Genomic DNA, 18,129 nt, shown 5'->3' on the forward strand with positions numbered 1-18,129 from the left:
GAACTAAAAGCTCAAGGCACTTAAAAACACTAAAAAATGAAATAGTTGCAGATTCCACAGGAGCTCCTGAAGGTCCCTTGGCAAAGCCAATGCTGGGACCAGATGCTCAGGAGGATTCAGGGCAGTACCAGGCTTTGATAGGGAGTAATGGGAACAGCCAGAATTACCTTAGATGGCTTTAAAAATAAGCCAAGGAGATCATGCTCTCTCACACACTGCACAGAAAATCAGCCATGAGAGATGTTTCTGCAGTGGAAAGGTTTCAGCTGGGGCTTTCCATGGCTTCGTTTGAAAGTGAGGACAGGAAGGGACAGGGCATGGTGGCATGTGACCATTTTGTGAGTGGTGATGCTGTGCTCCCCGTCACATCCCCACATGTGCTTGTACTCACCTGACACACAGAATAGGGTTGCTTTGGGCACAGGAGTCATCCCTCAAAGCACTGGGGCTGCCCCTCAACCTCCCTCCTACGAACCTCAGTCCCACTGAGGTAGAAAGCAGCAACCTCCCGTGCTCAGAAATAAAAGCTACCACACACATGCCTTGGTTTCCTTTCAGACTTTGTAATTTTTTTTTAATTATTATTATTTTTATTATTTCCTCCTTTTAAGCATCCCTTTAAGGGTGAAATGAAATCCAACCATTTACAGAGAAAATGATTTCAGAATGTACATTTGATTTATCCTTACAAAAAGTTCATTATTACTTGCTGTTTATAAATTACAGAGTGGAAAGGAGCTTTGCAGATTCTTTTTTTTTTTTTTTTTCTTTTTTTTTTAAATTGTTTTTGGCAAGTCCACGCATTCTTTTGCCAGTACAGTGTCCTGATGCCACCAGCAGGTCCAGGTGGAACCCAGCATCAGCAGTGCTGCTGGGCCTCCTCCAGGACGATTCTGCATCACCATCCTCACAGGAAAGAAAAAAACCAACAGTGGCTTTGATTCTTAGTTTCAGAGCATTTCAGATCCCTTTTTAAGCCATTATCTGTAGTCCCCAATGCTTTAGATGTTGGTATATAGCATCAGAAACAGCTCTCCTTGGTGCTGGATTCGAGCCACTCCTGACATCTCCAGCTCCCCCTCTTTTTCAGTAAGAGCAGATTCATCCATTGTCTCAGAAATCAGAAGGAGATTTTTTGGTGGATAGGGGAAACGCAGCAATAGAGGGATTTGGGATCCATTCTACCGTACTTCTCTCCCTTCTCACCAAGGCTTGAGGTCAGTGAGGCCAGCATGAGCCCCAACCCTTCCCTCTTCACCACCAGTGTTTGCTAACAGGACCAGGAGTGACTCCCGACACGTCTTCACAGTGCACAGGCATAGCAGCCACGGAGTGCTGGCAGGAGCAGCGGGACAAGAAGAGACACTGCCACCCCACAAGGACACACCAAGAGGCACCAGGGGAACAAATACCCGTTCTGCACTGACCCTGCCCCCACCCTGACTCATAAGTTACCTGGAGGCCACGAGGTCCCCTTCCTTTATCCAGCACAGAGGCACAAAGAACAGGCTGCACAACAGAAAACACCTCAGCAAGACACAGGGATCAGAGAAAGCAACAGTGAGAGCAGACTGTTGAGTATTGTCCTTCATGCAGACACAACCCCATCCAATCCCTTGCTGGGTATACTGCACCTCCTCACTGCCTTTGTTCCTCTGGAGGGACAGAGGCATTAGCCCACATCCTCTCCTTCACCTGGGAAGAAGGAGGAAGAGAAGCTTTCCACTTCAAAGCCATGCATGGGCACAAAGGAAGTCGAGCAGAGTTGGGCAGAAAGAAGGGCAAAGTATAGGGATGCACCAATTACAGATAACACCAATTAATCTGAAGGTGAAAAGGTTCTGGGGAAGAAAAAGCACACATCTGTGGGGAAAGGTTGGTGAACCACAGACAACGTTGGTCCCAGAAAGACAGTGGGCTCATGGCTTCGCTGCAACAACCAGTCCTGGGGCAGAATGGGATTTGGTTTTCAGTTCATCCCTTTCCAAACTTCATTGTCTGGCTCAGACAGGGATGGCTGAGGGCAAGCCACCACCTTGGGAAATCGCTGTGCAGAAGTCATTGTGCTTATCCCCATCCCTCAAGGGAGGCGATGGAAGACTTTTAATGACAAGCACTCCAACTCCCTAAGGATAATAAACACAGGGCTTACAGAAACAACAGGAACATTAACTGGTTTGGCCTTAAATCAAAACACTGGATGATTCTTGAGAAAGAAAAAGAAAAAATGCATTTCAGCTGTGAAGTCCCTTCCTCCATCCACAACAGAAGCCTGTTTTAAATTTGATTTCCTAAGAATAAGGAAATGGAGACATCCAGGAGGTTGACAGGGCCAGAGTCGTGCAGAAGAGCCCCAGTGCTGCTCTCGCCTGTTCCAGTGGGACCTTCTCAGAAGGGAGAAGAGGGGAACAATGGAGCAAATAGTGAAAGAGAGGGGAGGGAAGGGAACAGGCTGAACTTTGGGAATAGGAGATGCTGATAATTGCAGTTAAGGCTTATCTGAATCTGCTGAGATGAAAAACCATACCCCAGTGATGAAAACACAACTTGCAATGCACTAAAAATCCCCACGGAAGCCCATGTGTGGGAAGGGCTGGTAGGACGGGAGAGGCTGCTGCCACTGCAGATCGGGTGGTGCAGCCTCAGCATGCGTGTGCTTCTGCCTGTTTTCTGTGGTGCTCTGCTGCTCCCAAAGCACGTATGCAATGACTGACCTCTCTCGTCTTCAGGAACGCCTGACCTGAGACTTGTGTTGTCACCAAGGCAATGCCTGAATGTAGATCCTAGATTGAAAATGAGGAATAGCTTCTTCCCTTTTTACTTTTCAATTTACTGTTACCAAATCCCTTGTGTCAATACACTGGGCTCTCCTCTGGTTATCCCTGGGGAAAGCTCTCATGCAGCAGTCTCAGAGCTATTGCTCTAACTTGCTAAAAGTGACTGCTCCTTTCTCATCCAAGCCCTGATTTCTCTACAGTCTCCCCCTGCCTCTGTGTCCATGTGACCATGTCTCTGTGACCATGGCAAAATTCCCTCCTGCATCAACAAGACTGAGCTCGGCAAAGCCACAGCTTCTCTTTGAGGGGAGAGCATTCCACCCACCAAGCCTTCTCCTGCTCAGTTCTCAAAGGGACTTTCCTCTTCTTGGGAAACACATCACAAAGGAAAACAGCAACATACACGTATATATTAAAAAGAACACAAAAACAAAACAACAAGAAAAGAGGGGATCCCTCAGTTCTTCCAAGCAGGCATTGTGGCACGTGAGATGGGGGGACGGAACTAAGATGAAGTCCAACTCAGTTTGATCAGAAAAACAACATTCATCTTTCTGTTCAAATTTAATTCTTCTTAGGGAACCAAATTATCTTTCCTGATGCTTTTCACATCTCTAAAGAAGCAAATAGAAGAGAGAGAGAGAGACAGAGATAGGAATGGAGCGCAATGGAGAGAATGGGATGGATGACACGGGAATATGAAGCCCTGATGGAGTGAGTTGAGGTCAGTGGAAACCCTCTTGTTCCAGCTGGCCTGATGGCACGGTCACTCTTCATTATGACAACATTCTCCTCCTCCACATGATCCTCACTTATTTGTTCGGAAGACGAGCCAATATTTCCACTGTAAGGCCAACAGAGCACATTCATGTTTTTCTCCCTCTTCCCACCACAGCGTGGGCTCTGGGCACCCTGTCAAGCCATCTGCTAAGGAAGGGTGGTGAGGGTGGAGATGCCAATCTGCTTCCTCAATGAGCTGAACCAGTCTACTACAGCAACAGGCTAATCTTGGCTACCCATCAGTGGCCAGCTCTGTGTGGACACTGGCCCACCAGCTGCAAGGAATGTCATCCTACATCTCCTCTATTCTGCATGGCCTAATCTGCACAGTCCAGGCTGTGGATTGCATGATTGTCCCAGAAAAGTCTTCTGGCCCCAGAGGGATTCTACCCACAGCTCCATTCACCACAAGCTCGCAGTGGGTCCTGTGCCTCAACATGCTTTGTATTTCCCCACAACACCCATTGGTGACTCAGAACTTTGCCCTTCTCCTCTCATTTCCCCCATGGCAATTGAAAATAGCCAGCACATGTAAACAGAATCCTTGCAGCAGGCACAGCCCACAAGGGTGCAAAGGCATCCAGAGAGGCATGTAAGAGCTCCACATGGCACACCCTGCTATGAAGAGCTGATGCTCTCCCCGAAATGCCATCCATGACAAGACAGATCACAGCTTATGGATGCCACCATTTCCTGAAAATACGCACACCACCCAAGACCAACTTTGACCCCTCCCCTCCCAACACCAGTGACAAACAGCCACGTGCATACCAAAACCATGCATGTTAGCACTCATGCACATAGGAAACCATGCACTTGTAAACATATACTCCCACCATCTGATTTAGTCCCCTGCAGCTTATCCCAGACCCAAACAAAGCACATGCTGCAGGGAAGATGCTTCAGCTCCTGTGGAGCAAGCCAGTGCAGCATTTTGGGGGCAGGGTGAAAAGGGAGTAAACAGAAAAAAAAATTTAAAAAAAAAAAAAAAAAATTGGCTTTCCTCTCTGCTTCCCACCTGCCTGCTTCAGGTCTGGTAGAGCATCAGGCTGAGAGACAGCCTCGGACAGATATATTAAATTTGTGGGAGGAGGCAGTGTGTAGGGGAGAACACCTTGGAAGCAAAGGATTTGCCTTCCCCAAAATACTTTGAACATAGAGGTATAAAAAAAAATGCATACTGAGATGCTTTTGCACATTCACTCATCCAAAAAATGCCTGTGACACACATCTGCACACGTGACCCCTCGCATCGCTTTGTGCCTGCTGACTCAAACGCTCAATGAACAGCTCAGGCTCGCATCTGTGCTTGCTCCAATCCACAACAGATGAAGGTGGATGGGAACAGCTGCCCTCTTTCCTCAGGGAGCCCTCCCAGCCCCACAAGAAGGAAAATCCACCAGCTGGATGCAGCAAGTCTCTCCAGCCAGCAGAAAGGTCCAGAAGACGCAGGGAGGTCTTTATGCTACTGCCCACACCTCTCCCCTCCTCCTGCCCAGGTCTCCCTTCATTTGTCTGAGGAATTTGTCCCCAGGCATCACCATGGGAAGAAGGGAAGGGAGGTAGGACAGAGACCATGGAGAAATGGCACACCCCATCTGGAATCAAAGAAAACAAAAAAGAAAGGAACAGACAAACACCCAACTCTTTCCCTTTATCGTGAAGTTCTGATTTCCCACAGCAGTCCAGCGATCTCAACCAGCACCCTCCGCTTTTCGGTATGGGTTCTCCAGCAAGTAATGGAACTGCTGGTAGTTCTTGAGCAGATACTTGGGAGCATACATGTGCTCCTTAGGGTCAGCAGGGGGATATTCCTGCGTCGTACCATCAAACCAGCCACCAGTCCGGATCAGCTCCCGGATATAATTGAGGTCTCGTTTATCCTCGTAGTCACCCCAACGGGGGAAGTCCCCATTCTGGGCCGATACCAGTTTGAAGTAGATCCCCTCTGGGGTGAAACACCAGGAGCAGTGCCAGCCAGCAAAGTGGAGGGGGCTGCCCAGCGACCACTGCACCAGGATGTGTCCCGTGCTGTTCTCATACTGCCGGAAACCAGGCATGGTGTAGTATTCACGGCGCCGCAGACGGATCCCATCAGTAGCATAGACAGCCTGGAGCATCCCCATAGTGCAGCCTGAAACCACCTCCAAGGTGCCCGGTTGCTTCCAGAAGAAGCCGTAGAGAGACTTGCGCATGTGAAAGGCGAAGGGTTCCGTCCAGCCGTCGTAGAGCTTGAGGAAGAGCACGCCGTCACGAGCTGGGATCTCATCAGCATCATCGATGATGAAGACATCATCCGGGCGCAGGTTGCGGAGGCGAGAGACGCCATCTCGGGTGAGGAAGGTGCGCAGGTAATCGTCAGCGATCCAGCCATCCTGGCGCCCACCAGCAGGGAAGTGGTCCAGGAAGACATAGAGCACTTTGTGGCGGATGTACTCATAGGAGCCGTTGAGGAGCATCTCGCGGAACTTGAGGGGCCGTGGCTCTCCGTAGGCCGTGAAGTTCGATTCACACACCACAAAGACATCCACCACATCTCCCAGCTCGTGGAAGCGGACATCCAGCAGGTCAAACTCATGGTTGATGTTGATAGCGTTGATGACTCGCCGGGGGATCTCCCGTGGCACCAGGCGGTCCTTGGTGGGCAGGTTGGAGTACTGGACCACGGTAGGAACGCCACAGCTGGGGCCGTGCCAGCCCGGCAAGCACACACACTCCACCCACTTGCGCCGCTTGGTCCCACCTGCGCTCAGCGGTTTGCGAGCAGGACGCCCTGAAGCTGCACCATCTGCGCGCTCCTCCGGCCGCCCTCCCACTGGTGGCTTCTCCAACACCTTGGTACCCGGTTTAAAGCAGACACCACCGGCTTTGGTTCGGACAAAATATTCCGTCGTGTCTTCCGGCAGCACAAACTCGACTTTGTGCAGCTCTTCGCTGGCTCTGCTGGGTGGCAGGGGCTGGAGTAAGGGAGAGTGGGAGTACAGGGGTGTGCGGAGGAACTCCGCGCCCCCCGGTTCAGGGCTAACCTGTGGCGTGACGGGGGCATTGTTCCAGAAGAAGCTGGAGACGAGGTTGGGGCTAAGTGAAGCCAGGTCCCGGGGGAAGGTGACATAGGAAAGGGCCTTCAGGAAGTGCAAGAAGGAGATGAGGCAGAGACCAGCCATGCAGAGAGTCAGAAAGAGCTTATGGCGTCTCATCTTCATCCTGTGGAAAAGCCATGAAAAGGAAAGTCACATTCGGGAATTACCAGGGTGCAAAAAAGCTTGCTAGTGGTTGGAAAATAGGCTGGGGATGCTACAAAGCCGGTCCAAACTCAGCATGCATCTATCAAGAATTGAACCCAAACCAAATCCCCCACACCCTAACATTTTTAGTGGGCCTTATGCTTTGGATTGGTTGTACCAAGCTAAACCTCCTCTAGAGCAGATATAGCCTTATGGTCTCACAGAGAGAGGAAAGGTGCCGGCGATGGGGTAGAAAGATGAGAAATCTGCAACAAGAGGAGTCCAGTGAGGCACTGCACTTAGCACATTTGTCCCCACTCACTGATGGGAACAAATAAACGCAGACCTTGAGTCAGGGAAGATGAAGAGACAGCAGGTTAGCAAGAGGGATGAGAGGGAGTACAGGGTATGCAGCTGAAACCCAGCCAGCATAAGAAAAGCAGTTTTAAGGGATTGAGCTCATAGCTAGGCTGCCAGGACCAGGAAAACACCTATGCTTCTCAGATCTTTCCAGTGTTTACCCACAACACACCTTAAAAACCCCTTGTTCCTAAGAAATTCTAGCCAAGTTTGTATGGAAAATGGAGAAAAAGTGTTAAGATTTTCCCTTTCATTCACCTCCCATCCCTCTGTGCCCACTATGTTTCCAGCTGTCTCCCTTTGCTTTTCATCTTCCATGGACTAGATGCTGAGGGGTTTTTTTTGCATCTGTATAAAGGTGGCTATAAAAACTGCCTAGCTGTCTCTGCTGGCAATATAGTGCTGTCACAATGGATCCATATCAGACCAGCAAAGAGCCAGCGGTGCTCAACCCTTTCTTCAGAACAATTAAAAAAAAAACAGTCTTCATTCTCTCTCTATAGCACTTCCCCTCTGCCAGTCCGTGCTGGGAAAGCAGAGCTGCTGTCAGGAAGAAAAGTGATTGAAGACTACAATCCAGAAAAAGGAAGAAGGGGGAAAAAAAAAAAAAGGAAGGAAAAAAAACAACCTCACCCAACACTTCACCAGGCAGAACAAGGAAAGGCAGCTGCATGCTGCTGCTTAGGGAAGGTTGAAGCAAACAGGCAAGGGAACAAGGTGACCTGAACACCCTCAGCAAGGTGGAGGTTCTCCCCCAAAAGCATAAAACCCTCCACGCCCAGGAAACCCACCAGTACGCTCCCGACATGTTCCACTGCTTTCCTCAATGGCAGCTCCCCACCATGTTATAACGCCTGCACATGTGTCTCAGTGTCTCCTCCCTCGGCCAAAGGTCCCCACGACAGGTGTGCCACATCCCATGCCATTGCTTATAAACCCCACGCAGCACTCACAGGCAGCCCAAGCCCTCGGCCCTGTGCCAGGGTGCTCCCCTTTGCCAGCCGGGCACTTTCCATGGCCCACATGCATCCTGGATAGGAGCAGAGTGGAGAAGTGTCCAGCCCACCCAGGGGGAATGAGTGAAATACAACAGGGCACGTTTACTGATTAACCTGGGGAGAACTTAACGCTGAAGGGAAAAGCCATAAATTTAGGCAGATGGCAACCACTCAAAGGAAATCATATCTGGCCACCTACCGAGGGCTCCAACGTGGACTTTGATAAAAGGGTTGTCCACGTTCATATCTTACAGTTCAGCAGCAAGCACTCCTAGAAGCTTTGCTGTTGCCTTTTTAGTGACATTTTTAGGAAATCCACCAACGCCATCCCCTGCATTCTGGTTGTGGCAACTTCATTATTGGTGGGGTTATTTCACCGTAAAAACAGAGACTGTAAGCCTGAAGCCAATGGAAGAGTTATAGGGTTTGCTTTTGATATATTTCGACACAGCACACAGTGGAGGGACCCACCACGGCCATGGGCTCACGAAAAGCTACCTCTGTGGTGATCCACTGATGGAGGGCCTGGTGCTGCTCCCTTCTCTGAAGCTGTAAAGGACCATCTTGTTCTTCCTCAGGTGTTCTTACTGGGGCTAAAGCAAGAGGCTACAGAAACCCAAAGGCATCTCATTGTGCCCAGGAAATTTACTTATCTTAGTCTTTGTTATTGTCTTTTAGGAGCAGTAGGACCACTTACTCAAGAAGCAGTATCTGGCACCTCTTCCTTCTACACCACCAGTTTTGCTCCATCCTGACATACGGGGAAGAGAAGAATACAAGGAATCTGGAAAGATAGCTAGCAGAGGCTGCTGGAAGACATCCCTTGCTGGTACATTAGTGTAGCTCTCTCCAGTTGAGCGTCCTGTACTTCTGCAAGGTGTTACCTCTGGATATCAGCTCACCAAGGCTCAGGTGAGATGAAGGACTGCCTTGATCCAGTAAGGCTCCAGTTCCTACAGGACACAAATGCCAGCATCCTCTGAGCTGGCCCAGCACACAGGACAAGTGCTGGAGGAGTCACGATCAGCAGGTCTTCATCTTCTTCCCAGATGGCCTCAATGCTCCACATGCCATGAGAAACTCCCTAACAGAAGTTGTTGCTCCTGACATTTAACAAACTGCTTCACTTTCCAGGCGCTGGTGTGCCATGTCAACCTAGCAGGACACACGGTTTGAAGAAGCAGAGCTTTTTTTCCTCACTTGACATTTGCATACATCACTGTCCGTCAGGCTCAGCACAAGCTCTGCAGCTCCTCAGCCCGTGCATGGCTGCACTGCCTCCCCGTTACCGCAGCCTGCCCTGCAGCTCTGCCAAAGCAAGCTGGCCCTGCAGTACCCTCTGCTGTTCCGCTGCCGACAGTTCCCAGGAGGCAGTTTTCACTGCTCAGTTGCCTTTGTGAAGGAGTGGGAACATGAACCCACTCCTTATCCCTTCGTAAAAGGAGGGAAGCAAAGAATAAAGCTGTGTCCTCTTCAAAAACTTCTTCCCTGGGAACCACCTCCGTTCTCACATGCCAGGGATTCCTCTGCCAGGGAGTGGAGAGCTCATCCACCCCTGGGTGGGCTGAGACGCCAAAAGCTGTCTGTCACGTATCCCTTCCCATACCATCTGATCTGCACTGCAGGAAAAGATGTGCTTTGAGCAGTGGCTAATTGGAGACAAAGGCCAGCAGGGGAGGAAAGCGTTATTAACCACCTTCCCCACCCAGAACATTTATGTGTAGCTGAAATGAGGAAGGAGGTGCTGGACAGGGAGACATCTCAGCTTGTCATAAGGAACCCCAGCTGCTCTGGCACAAAGCAGCCATCAGTTACTCGAACACAGAAAAGAGCAAGAGGAGAGATTTCCCTTATGACAATTTTGAATGAGGAGGGGGAAAAAAAAGTGAAGAGAGATCAAGTTACTGTCAGGTTAAAAACAACAGCATGAAAAACAAAAGCTTTAATGTGCAAGCAGAAGAAAAAGCCAGGAAGGGCACGGACAGCTAGCTCTTTTCAAAGCTTAGGGAACATGCAGTTATAAACAGCTTCAGGAGCATTCTGTCTCAGCAATAGGAGCCGAAAGTTCCTCTGTGAAAGGGACAACCTTGGTATTTCCTTGTATGCAGATGCATGTCTCTGCCATGCAAGGGAATGGCTTTCAGAGGAGGAGAGCTAGAAGTGGTACGCATATGAGTTATCCCCAGGCACCTGTTACAGTTTTACTTTGCCATTATATCAAGTAACCGGTTGATTTATACCATCTTGAAATCATATCCTGATTTCAAGGAGCCGGAGAAAGATATGCACAGCTAAGAGCTGGCAATTCACCAGTCCTAATGTTCTCCTCTGGAGGACACTGGCAAAGGGCCATACAACAGGGCACTGTCTGCACGATACCCAGCCTCTGGGGCACTAGCACTTCTTCACTGCTAAGTCTACCTCTCATTCCCCTACTCCCAGAGCATCATACATCATCAGGATCACAGTACCTCAAAACACTAAAATCTCAAACTGCTTTTGATCCGCAAACAGCAACAGAAGGAAGAACTACTATTTGTTTGCAACAGAAACGTAATGAGCTCAAGAACAGCAGGGCTGTGCTATGCCTAAGGATAAGAAGAAAAGATTATCCTACAAAGCCGGGCAGCAGGGAAAGTGAAGAGAAGCATGAATGTAGCAGAAGGTAGGTAGGGCTCAGCATTTCCCTCACGTGAAGGATGCCATGATGTTATCAGGGACTGCAAGCTACAAGGATGTTAGCAGGAAGTTTCTTGCAGGGTCACAGTACAAGGTGGTTTGAACACAGGCAGGCCCATATCTACTTCCATCCACAGTCCAAGGATGGAATACAATATTCTTTCACCACCTTCGTTACGAGCTACTGCTCACGGTGCTAATGCAAAGCAGCAATACCTCATGCTATGCATTTCCTTTGCAACTTTGAGGCAATTGACCACACGGTGCCACTGACTCACTGCCAGCACAGCCAGCTGGAGCAAGCCATCAGTGCAGTTACCTTTCCAGTAAGGTCAGGCAAAGGGAGAACCAGGCTCCGTCTTAATTATCTTCTTTTCCTTTCAACAAGGGGGCAAGCAGAAACATTTGTTCAAGGCTAGTCGGGATGGAGGCTGTGCAAACCGATCTATCGCCTGGTTGGTAGCCCTGGCCACGGCAGGGGGTTGCAACTGGATGATCCTTGAGGTCTCTTCCAACCTGAGCCTTTCTATGATTACATGATTCTGTGATAAAGTATCTGCTCTCAGTCAGGTATTAACACAGCAGTTGGTTTCCAGTGTTTTGCTACCCCCTCACCAATGGGAGTCGTCAAAGCAGGAAGAAAGATGGATGAAAAAAAGAAAACTGAAGGGTGAGTCTATACAAGGCCAAGGTGAGACTGTTCAGAACACAACTGAAAAACTAAGGCACTGCTTCCCCTTCCCACTAAAGGGGAACACATGCCATACATGACAACCACAAACACTGGGTTTGTGCACAAGGCTTTGCAATGCCTCAACTAATCAGTAGCATCAGCGGTGCAAAAGAAAGGTTTCTCTTCCTCCTCTGTGTACTCTCGTAAGAGACCAAAGTGCTCCAAGCCAGCAGCTACGATCTAGTACATAAATAAACTAAAATGGATGCAACGTAGAGATCCGAGCTTTTTACGTTTTGCATCTGCCCAGCTCTCCACCTTTCAGAGGAGCAGTACCTTGGGACTCCATACATTCTATGGTCTTCCACTGTTTGACTGTTTTCATCTGTCTTACCCTGCTCTTTAGTGGGAAGCCTTGGCTATTTTAGACGCCACATCTTTCGCCACAGCAATATAGAATCACATAATATCCTGAGTTGGAAGGGATGCACAAGGAGCATCAAGTCCAACTTGACAGCTAAATAGTCTGCAACAGCACAGCTCTCAACTCTCAGAACACAGCACATGGGACCTGGAGATAAAATGGTCTTTGTTGACAGCATTCTGTCTCAAGACTGATCTTTCAGAAGTCACCAGAATAAACCAACATCTAAACACCTTCAGAGTCCATTATAAAACCCTTCACTTGAACAGATTGTTCTTACTGTAACTACCATAATACTAATAGCAGCATAATTATATAATTCTCCAGCCCCCGGTTTAAAAGAAGATCAGCTCAGAGAAGACTAAAAAACTCTACTGAAATCCAATAACGGCCTATGAGACGCCAATTTAATTTTATCCAAGAACTACTTGGCCATCACAAGGGTATAGTACTGCATGCTAAAGAAAACTTCAAGCTGGATTTCTAACTCCATGGGAATCTAACGAATATTCTTCTCAGTATCCTTCAGCTGTACTAGGCTCCCTTGTAACTAATGTTCTCTCTCTAACCAAAGCCAGTCCCACCATAGGGATTTCCACGATTCTAGAGATGCCTCAGCACGCTCTGATCCTTCAGATGCTCTCAGAAAGCACAATTTTGATTTCTCAGCACCACTAGGTTAAGCATTCTTTCCACTAAAGGGAAAATAGCACTTTTGTCCTCTTCTCTCCTTCACTTACGCCTGATATCCTGAAAGGACTCTTCCTCACAAGATCTAGTTTCCTGAAGAGTGTTGTGATGACTCTGCAGGCTGCATCACCACTTGGCCTCAAAATCAGGTCCCAGGACACGTGCTCACATACATACACATACACCCAAAGATGCAGAGCCCTTCTCCCAGCCAAACACAGAGTTGCTGCTCCCTGCTTCACACGTGCAGTGGTTATGGGAACACAAAATGGAGTCTGCTAGTTCAGTTGCTTTCTGACTGGTTTCTTACAGGGAAGGAATGCTCCATCACGAATCCAAAAGGAAACAGGAATGAGACTGCACAAAAGCAACTTCTGTCCTCAGGGAGGCCGCGGCCATGGAATAATCAAAGAAGTATGTGAGAATTCTCAGCTAGTCTCGATGTATTGCAGACAGGGACAGGACATGGCCACTTTGAGGATAGAAAACTATGCTTTCAAAGACCAAGCAGTGCATTATGGAAGCACGGAGGTGGTTTCATAGGTTCTCACTCTTCACTCACCACCTTCACGGCTCACCACCCCTAGGCTGTCAGTATAAAAGTTCACATTGGAAATCCAAATCAGCACCCAATCTGAGTTAAAAATAAACTTCAAGAGAAGTGCCTAAGGATGAGAATGAGCGGCTGACAGCAGAAACTTCCTGGATGACAGCTATTCACCTCTCACCAAAGCTGTTGCATCACATAGTTGCATCCTCAGACACTCAAAGGGACAGGCCACTTTCTGAGCAGGGTTCATCTAACCAAGACTGCAGTGAGGCTCCCAGTCAACTGCTGTGAGCTAGTCAGTTTCTGGAAGCATCAGGGAAGAAGAACGTCTCAAGGACAGATTTGGAAGACAAAGTGCTTTCAAAGCAGACCCTGGCAGGCAGTCCACATATGCTGAGCAAGTCAAGAATCCCGAGAATAGCACCAAAATGAGCAAGCAAGATGAAACTCAGAGCTGAGGGCATGTGGCAGTCATGCACCGGATCATGCAAGCAAGAAGCACCTGATGCCACGGTGATGGGCTTAGTTCACAGGCCCACAGTGGCAGGAATAAACCACGTTGCCTTTGGTTATTTGTGAAGTGAGTGGCAGTTGTTTGTGTGTCCCCAGAATAAAAGCCCTCCAAATCAGACCGAGAAGGTGACTCATTAAGCCCCAGAAAGACGATAAATAATGAGAGGCCACAGAGCAGCAGCAAGACCCTAGTGGCCACAGGGAAGAGTCGGCCCTCCATCCCCGCCTTCCTTCCTCCCCCATCCATCACCAACCACTTGGGGTTTGGCAGAGCACTCGCTTTCCCACAGTAGCTGATCTATTACTCTTCAGAAGAGCGTTCCCAGCCCCTTCCTTCCCCTCCCTTCAGGCCACAGGGGTCCCCCACTTGGCAGCCCCCAGATCCCCCTCTTCTCTGAATGTCTGGTGACCAGCCAACCCCATGCAGAAAGCATTAACCCCTCTTCACCGGGAGCAGCCAGAGAAACCTGACTCCACGCTGAGAGCTTTCTCTGGGTGTCTCCCCCTCCTCCTCTACTTCCCACCCCCAATTCCCTCCCACACCCCACTCTCCCCCCTTCTGCTTCTCAAAAACTAACTCCAGCCCCGGGAGTGTTGCATCTTCCCAAGAATGCTACACGAACCCATGGGAATTTTCCTTGGACCAAGAACAGACCCTTATTTATTTGTCTCTTCTGCCTTTGTTCCTCATTTCCTCTTTCAAGACTTAGGCAAGACCTCGACACAGTGCCGCCCGGATCCCCCGCTGCCTCTTCACTTTGTTATTATTTTCAGGAGGAGAGCGCTGATAGGCGGAAAGCTCTTCAATGCCTTACCCCCAGGCAGGAGCGAATCAGCCCAGACACCCAACTCCGGGCTGTGCAAAGGGCACGGGGCTCTGCGGAGCACCTCGGGCTCCGGCACACACAGACAACCCCCTGCTCGCGTAATCCTTCTGACTGCAGCACGGCAGCCCTTCGGATTAAATCCGCACAAATCAAATCGTGGGTAACGGCTCTATGCCGGTAACAGGCATATGGCACCATGAAGAGGGGCAGTTTCCCGGAATGAAATCAAAAGCCTCCTAATGCACTTAGCTCAGGGTCACATAAATCTCTCTTCTGCCTCCCGCAGAGGGTTGGATCTTGTTTACAGGCACTGCAGCAGGCCTGGGTCTCAACAATATGTTTATTTCTCTGTACAAACATTCCTTTTCACAAAGCAAAGCAGTGTCCTGATCCTCAGATTAAGCTGAGCAGAGAGGACTATGGAGCACGTCTTCGGAGAAAGAGAGCTTGTTGTCATCAGTGAAGACAAATGCCATAGTGGACATCACACCGGCTGCTGCTGTAACACTTCCCACTCTCCAGCACTGTGAGGCTGCACCTCAAGTTGCTGTGTTCAGTTCTGGGCCCTTCACTACAGGAAAGACATGGAAGTGCTGGAGTGTGTCCAGAGAACGGCAGCAGAGCTGTGAGGGGTCTGGAGCACAAGTCTGATGGGGAGCAGCTGAGGGAACTGGAGTTGTTCAGGCTGGAGAAGAGGAGCTCAGGGGAGATCTCATCGCTCTCTTCAAGTCACTGTAAGAAGGTTGTGGTTGGCCTCTGCTCCCAGGTAACAGTGATAAGATGAGAGGTAACGGCCTCACATTGTGCTGGGGAAGTTCAAGTTGGATACTGGGGAAACATTCTTCTCCATAAGAGCGGTGCTGCAGTGGCACAGGCTGCCCATGGAGGTGGTGCAGTCAGCATCCCTGGAGGTGTTCCAGAGCTGTGTGGATGTGGCACTGAAGGACGTGGTCAGTGGGCATGGTGGGATGGGCTGGCCATTGGACCAGGTGATCTTAGAGATCTTTTCCAACATCAATGATTCTGTGATTCTTCTCCAAGACTGCCTTATGTCTCAGGGAAGGATGAAGAGAAAAGCAAGGCTTTGTCTTGGGCTGAGACCTAAGTGGAACCACACATCTCATTGCAAGGATGTCTGGTGGTTATCTGACCAGCCCCTTCCCAACGCAAAAAACCACAAACTTACACCACGCAGATAAAAACACAGAAGCTGAGCCCTTCAGTTCAGCAGTACGATGCAGGGCAGTTAATGCTGCAACCTCCTGATCACAGACCAAGTTCCACTTCCTTTTATGTATTCAGCGACATAAACATTTATTCTGAATTCTGTTTCTGAGGAGTTAGCTCCCTGCACAGCCATGCCAGAAAGAAAGAAGAGGAAGGCACTAAAATCTCTTTTCTCAACACCCCATGGGGAACTGGAAGGAGGTGCAGGGCAGAGGGGACCACAGCCACATTTTGAACACCTTGCAAAATCTGACATACTGCTAAGAAACACTTGGACAGGACTGCATGGTCTTTCAACAAAGAAAAGGTCTCGAGCATCTGAATATTTCAGAATCATAGAATCATTAAGGTTGGAAAAGACATCTAAGGTCATCTAGTCCAACCGTCCACCTAGCACCAATATTACCCTGCAAAGTCCATCCCAGCTCCACTGCACAGGCCTGTAATTGAGTCAGGGACCAGATCCAAGCATCAGATTCACCATCTCCAGCCTGACATCATCTCCCCACTGCAAGGACAGCGCTCTGAGCTGAGGGAGGCCATGCCACAGAGATGTTCCACACTTGAACGATGCAGAAAATGAAACTGCCCTTTTTTTTTTTTTTTTTTTTTTTTTTTTTTTTTTTTTTTCTCAACGAGAGCATCCGCAGGGCAATTCAGCTGCATCAGGACACATGCAGACAAACAGGGCCAGAAAGGAAGCCCACAGCACTTCCTCACTGTTCAGTGATAGAACCTGGATGCCTGACAAACACCCTTCCCTTCCCCCCAGCGCTCATGGGAAGCAAGAAGACTCTGTTCCAGAGCACAATGGCACCATAAATAATTCAAGAGACTGCTAAATTATGCAGAAGCAATCCCATCATCCCCCCCTGGCCAGGCTGGGTGCAGGTGTGGTCAACCCTTGCTCCAAAAGTTGCTGCGAGATGGGGAATTTGAGGCCACGGAGGCTCAGTGCCAATGGCGCATATACAGGAACACAGTGGCCACTTGCATCACACAACAGCACGACAGGAGGTATTTGGGGACACCCAATAGGGAAACAGCCATTTCTTTGGGCCACCTCTTCTCCAGAGACCTCACACAGCCCTAGGAGGGTAGCAGGACCTGCAGTCCTCCCAGGCTGCGTAGGACAGCGAGGCAGAGGGAGAGGAGCTGTGGGGCAGGAGTAGAGGAACCAGTGTGCTCAAAGAGGAAGCAGCCTGTACTGATCACCCCAGGGCAATGCTCACCCAACCCACCCTTGTTTGCCTGCCCCGCACTGCACAGGCACAGGGCTTACCTGCAGCCCCTACCTCTTCCAGCTCCTGCAGGCTCTGTGCTGTGGCTGTGCCCAACGTGCTCTGTCTACAGGCAGCTCTATCCTCCTCCTCCTCCTCCCCAGTGTCTAGCTTCTCCCAGAAGCATCCACACTGGCAGAGGAGGAACTGAAAGCACTGCCATCGCCCTCGCTTCAGCCTCAACTGAAAATCACAGGACTGCAGCTTACCTTTCTCTTCCTCCTTAAAGGGCTCTGCATCAGGGAGCGGGGCTCCCTTCAGAGCCACGCTGCTGTCTGCTGGGCTCCACTATCTGATAGCCAAAACAGGGGATGCTAACGCAGATAAAGTCAGCGGAGCAGCTCCCTGCGTTACACAGCAGCTGCTGAAGGCGTTCCGCAGCGGCACACATTTGCATTGGTCTCTCGGTGTGCCTCAAACCCGATCGCTGCGGTGCTGCTATCATGCAAAGCACACACAAAGCAACACCCCCACAGACATAAAGACCCAAAGGAATGGATGGCAGAGTGACTCTGCTCACTAACCCTGGCCCAACCTGCAAGGGTTGGCACAGCGGCAGGATGCTACTGGGAAGAAACAGCAGATGGAAAGGGAAGCAATTGAGTGGGGCAGCGTGGAAGTGGCCCAACCCCCAGCTCAGCCACAGAGCACTCCCTAGGGCCAGCATCATGCTTCTCAAACTGCCCGAGCACCCCAGTCCTGACCCCGCAGCCCCACCATGCATGATCACGGTGGGTCATAGTGGTCTTTTTCAATCTCCGGGATGGTATGATTCTCTACAGGCAGGGCTGATAGCCTGAACTAGCCCTTCCAGGCACCTCACACTGTACCAGCCGGGGGGGCGGGGCGGGCGCGGGGGGCGGGGTGGGGTGCTGAGTGCTGTCAGCTGTGCCAGTCTTCGTTAGCACCACCTCCTCCAGCCACATCCCACTGATTGGGTCACAGACTCCAACAATGTACAAAAGGCCCATTTTAGAGCCAGTTACCCCACCTCAAACCTCTCCAGCCTGCAGGAATGAACGCTGGCCCAGTGTGCCCCATCCATTCATCACTGTGTTTCCCAGCTGCTTTCCTCCCACTTTTATAATCCACTGCATGAGCGGGGTTAAATAAATAAATAAATAAAT

The 18,129-nt window shown here is 49.8% G+C and overlaps 1 protein-coding gene across 3 annotated transcripts; it reads right to left on the reverse strand.

Moving 5' to 3' along the window:
• Window positions 1-543: 543 nt before the first annotated feature.
• On the reverse strand, window positions 544-17,808 carry MGAT3 (beta-1,4-mannosyl-glycoprotein 4-beta-N-acetylglucosaminyltransferase). Of its 3 annotated transcripts, none has more exons than XM_042837859.1 (2): window positions 17,212-17,808; window positions 544-6,761 (listed from the first exon to the last, which is right to left on the reverse strand). In XM_042837859.1, the coding sequence occupies exon 2, from the start codon at window positions 6,758-6,760 to the stop codon at window positions 5,252-5,254; it is 1,509 nt and encodes a 502-aa protein (XP_042693793.1). In that variant the 5' UTR covers window position 6,761; window positions 17,212-17,808; the 3' UTR covers window positions 544-5,251. The 3 variants fall into 3 exon arrangements, with proteins under 3 accessions (XP_042693793.1, XP_042693792.1, XP_042693791.1); XM_042837858.1 differs by lacking the exon at window positions 17,212-17,808 and adding an exon at window positions 8,095-8,437; XM_042837857.1 differs by lacking the exon at window positions 17,212-17,808 and adding an exon at window positions 7,933-8,078.
• Between the last annotated feature and the right edge of the window lie 321 nt (window positions 17,809-18,129).

This window comes from Centrocercus urophasianus, unplaced genomic scaffold (genome assembly GCF_019232065.1).
Source record: "Centrocercus urophasianus isolate 14NV4802_14NV808 unplaced genomic scaffold, USGS_Curo_1.0 seq_73, whole genome shotgun sequence".
NCBI lineage: Eukaryota > Metazoa > Chordata > Aves > Galliformes > Phasianidae > Centrocercus > Centrocercus urophasianus.